Source organism: Osmerus mordax, chromosome 3 (genome assembly GCF_038355195.1).
Source record: "Osmerus mordax isolate fOsmMor3 chromosome 3, fOsmMor3.pri, whole genome shotgun sequence".
Classification (NCBI taxonomy): domain Eukaryota; kingdom Metazoa; phylum Chordata; class Actinopteri; order Osmeriformes; family Osmeridae; genus Osmerus; species Osmerus mordax.
Window position 1 is genome coordinate 15,357,958 of NC_090052.1, and position 2,841 is coordinate 15,360,798.

A 2,841-nucleotide genomic window follows, 5' to 3' on the forward strand; every position below is an offset into this window, starting at 1 on the left:
ATCAACATTACATATGCATAGTAGACATTATGACAGACAAAATATGTCCTATATGTAAAGTCTGAATGTTCACTAACTTGGAACTGTTTTCTCCAGATCCTCTGTTGGCCAGTCATACTTGATCGTGGGACTAGACAGTGGGAGACTTCTTCCAGAGAACAGCAGAAAGACTACAGAGAGACTCAACCAGAGAAAAACAAGCTTCCAGAGACTAGATACCAGACAGGATCCTGAGAGACCAGACAGAGAACAAAGAGACCTGAGTTATGGAGACACATCAGTGTGACACCTGTGGGAAGAGCCTTTCCTCATCTAGTAGCCTCAAGCAGCACATGGTGATCCACACTGGAGAGAAGCCCTACAGCTGTGACCTCTGTGGTAAAACCTTTAGCCATGCTTCCAGTTTCAGAAATCACAGCAGGATCCATACCGGAGAGAAGCCATACAGTTGTGACCTCTGTGGTCAAACCTTTAGCCAGGCTGCCCATTTAAGAGTTCACAGCAGGATCCACACAGGAGAGAAGCCCTACAGCTGTGACCTCTGTGGTCAAACCTTTAGTCATGCTTCCAGTTTCAGAGATCACAGCAGGATCCACACTGGAGAGAAGCCCTACAGCTGTGACCTTTGTAGTAAAACCTTTAGGCAGAGAGGGGACTTCACAGTTCACCGCAGGATCCACACTGGAGAGAAGCCCTACAGCTGTGACCTTTGTAGTAAAACCTTTAGACAGAGAGGGGAATTCACAGTTCACCGCAGGATCCACACTGGAGAGAAGCCCTTTAGATGTGACCTCTGTGGTCAAACCTTTAGCCAGGCTTGCAGTTTAAGATCTCACCGCAGAATCCACACTGGAGAGAAGCCCTACAGCTGTGACCTCTGTGGTCAAACCTTTAGACGGAGAGGGGAATTCACAGTTCACTGCAGAATCCACACTGGAGAGAAGCCCTACAGCTGTGACCTTTGTGATAAAACCTTTAAACAGAGAGGGGAATTCACAGTTCACCGCAGAATCCACACTGGAGAGAAGCCCTACAGCTGTGACCTCTGTGATAAAACCTTTAGACAGAGAGTGAAATTCACAGTTCACCGCAGAACCCACACTGGAGAGAAGCCATACAGCTGTTACCTCTGTGGTAAAACCTTTAGAGACGCTTCTGGTTTCAGATTTCACAGCAGGATCCACACTGGAGAGAAGCCCTACAGCTGTGACATCTGTGGTAAAACCTTTAGCCAGGCTAACAACTTAAAAGTTCATCGCAGGATCCACACTGGAGAGAAGCCCTACAGCTGTGATCTCTGTGATAAAACCTTTAGACAGAGAGGGCAATTAACAGTTCACCGCAGGATCCACACCGGAGAGTAGCCCTACAGCTGGCCACACTGTGACTTTTCATGTCAAACAAATGGCAATCTGAAGAGTCACCTGCGTATCCACAATAGAAAACAGAACAAAGCAGTGATGTCTGGGGACAAGTTGTGCCAGCAGTCACCACCTGAGAGAACTTCTGTATGACCCTCAGCTGGAAGAACTACTGGCTTACACCTACTGGGACAGCACATGCAGTAACACCAGATCTACAGTCCAACATGACAGGACAGATACTCTACCCCTGTAATGATGGAAGGGAAGTTGTCAGACAGGGTAGAATCTTGGTAAACACTTGCTGACACCTTTCTGTTCTGAAGCAATATGATTCAAGCAATTGGAATTTTCCATCTTTTGTTGTTCTGTTTGTGTTGGTTAAAATAGTCTGGTGATGTTGTGATAAGAGCTCTACAGGAACATGTGGGTTGTTCTAAACTCATCAGAACTCACCAGGCTTGGTGGTTCTGATGAAGACGGTTACTGTGTGTCTCACCAAGTTATCACTTGGTATTGTTTTTCAAGACTATACTGAATATATTTCAGACAATACTGACTGAATATGTTGAATCTGTCAATATTTACTCTATATTGAAGTACTGTTAGCTTTATTGGTAAATGTAAAGCCTTTTGTAAAACGGATTTGAAAAGTGATACACAAATAAAGTTGTCTGAGATACTTTCTCTATCTTTGTTGTTTTGTGACAGTTCCAGACTGTCCAGACTGACGCCTGGGACACACTGGCTGCAAAGTGCCGCGATTAGCTGCGAAGTGCCTGGAAGCGCAGCCTTATTCCTTTCGGCGCCCATGTTATCAAATTGGACAGGCCACACAGGCTGCGAAGCGCCGCGATTGGCTCGTGCTCTGGAGCGATCGTTTCGGCAGCTGACCTCCTCATTATCATATTGGGAAGAATGAATGAATGAATAAAGAAATACATAAATGAATGAATACATAACCAAATAAATGTAAGTTATAAGTAACTATTGATTGACAATTGTGCATTCATTAATACATGTATTCATTTATTTCTGTCTAAATGAATGAATGTGGACATTTATTTATTAATTCATTCATTTCTAACAATGGCAGGTTTGGTCCTCCATACATATCTACCATCTGTCCACACAACATTCTATTTTGGGTGCCAGTTATAGTTTTACAGTACATTTAGTAAATACATATCTGAACATGACTCAAAATACATTTATTCTGTTGAAAGTCAGAATTGCAGAGTCTGAAACTACTGTATGTACACCATAAGGACACATTCTATTTATTTATTCATATATACGGAGTACAGTCATACAAGATTGCTTGCATTATTTCATTCAATAATCTAAGACGGCATCGTTGTGTAAAAATTACTTAGCACTTTAACCCAGTTAGAGAAGCATTTCTTGCAAATATTTGTGCATTGCCTTCACAGTAGGTTGAAATCATCCCAATTTCACATCATACCTTGCAAATTCACAA

The 2,841-nt window shown here is 42.9% G+C and overlaps 1 protein-coding gene across 1 annotated transcript; it reads left to right on the forward strand.

The window, feature by feature from the left end:
* The first annotated feature begins 266 nt into the window (after positions 1-266).
* On the forward strand, positions 267-1,842 carry LOC136940529 (zinc finger protein 271-like). The gene has a single exon (XM_067232718.1). It carries the CDS (start codon positions 267-269, stop codon positions 1,362-1,364), a length of 1,098 nt encoding a protein of 365 aa, XP_067088819.1. The 3' UTR covers positions 1,365-1,842.
* Positions 1,843-2,841: the final 999 nt, after the last annotated feature.

Bases quoted from the DNA above. Each gene is read 5' to 3' on its own strand.
- LOC136940529 (XM_067232718.1), top strand. From the start codon at position 267: ATGGAGACACATCAGTGTGACACCTGTGGGAAGAGCCTTTCCTCATCT.